The 1139-nt window shown below is 50.0% G+C and overlaps 1 protein-coding gene across 1 annotated transcript in view; it reads right to left on the bottom strand.

Moving 5' to 3' along the window:
• CCDC149 (coiled-coil domain containing 149) overlaps positions 1-1139 on the bottom strand; it is a 110840-nt gene that overhangs the window by 50488 nt on the left and 59213 nt on the right. Inside the window, exon 6 of the mRNA XM_030888571.2 lies at positions 368-484. Within this exon, the coding sequence (XP_030744431.2) occupies positions 368-484 (117 nt within the window). The remainder of the gene's footprint in view (positions 1-367; positions 485-1139) is intronic.

Genomic DNA, 1139 nt, shown 5'->3' with positions numbered 1-1139 from the left:
CCCGCTGAGATTTTGCTTAGGAAGCATCGCCCGGCATTTTCATGGAAAGTTGCAAATTAAGGCCAAATTTATCACATTTTGTTCCTTCTCTCTCTCTACCGTGTGTGTGTGTGTGTGTGTGTGTGTGTGTGTGTGTGTGTGTGCGCACGCATTTCCAGTTATGTTCAGAACAGGGGCATCCAAGTGTAAGGGAGAAGAGCTGGCGGAACTCGAAGCTTCGGCAAAGAACCCTTGAGGAGGGCTGGCCAGGCTGGATCCTTTTCCCTCTCCTGACTTGCATCTGAGGCAAACAACACTCCCCAGGTACCGGAGACACAGCCCGCTCCTCTTGGCACTGTGGCCAGCCAGGCAAACCCATCTCTCTCACCTGCTCCTTGGCTTGCTCCAGCTGCTGCACCAGGTCCTCCCGCTCGTGGGCCGCGAAGTGGCGCACGCCGATCTCCTCGTCGCCCAGCCGCTGCTTGGCGATGGTCATCCTCAGGAGCTGCCGTGGTCCGTCAACAGGAGCAGGATCAAACGGAGAGAGAGGAGAGGCCATTATGAGACTCCACCCCTCGAGGACACCAGATAGCTTTAGGGAGATGCTTCCCAGCAATACTGGGAAAGACAGGGAACAAAAGGAACTTCCTGCCGATATGATGAATTTTAAAAATATAATATACAATGAATGGAGAAAAGGTTGAAGTCAAGGATTTGGGCTTGCTTGGATCCACAATTCATGCTCATGGAAGTAGCAGTCAAGAGATCCAAAGATGTGTGGCATTAGGTAGATCGGCTGCACATGGCCTCTTTAGAGTATTGAAGAACAAGGATGCTACTTTGAGGACTCAGGTGTGCCTGACCCAACCGACAGTATCTTCATATGCCTGTAAAAGTTGGATATTGAACAAGGAAGACTGTAGAAGAATTGATGCATTTGAATCGTGGTGCTGGAAAAAATATGGAAAGTACCAGGGACAGCTAAAGGGACAAACTGCTCTGTTTTGAAAGAAGTAAGGCCAGAGTACTCCTAAGGGGTAAGAATGGCAAGACTTTGTCTTAAATGCTTTGGGGCATTTTGTCAGGAGAGACCACTCGCTAGAGAAGGACATCACATTTGGCAAAGTGGAGGGGCGGTGAAAAAGAGGAAAGCCCGTGAG

Source organism: Echinops telfairi, unplaced genomic scaffold, assembly GCF_000313985.2.
Source record: "Echinops telfairi isolate 266 unplaced genomic scaffold, ASM31398v2 ScPeMD7_7468;HRSCAF=8506_0, whole genome shotgun sequence".
Lineage (NCBI taxonomy): Eukaryota > Metazoa > Chordata > Mammalia > Afrosoricida > Tenrecidae > Echinops > Echinops telfairi.
This window is presented reverse-complemented; position numbering and strand designations above follow the sequence as displayed.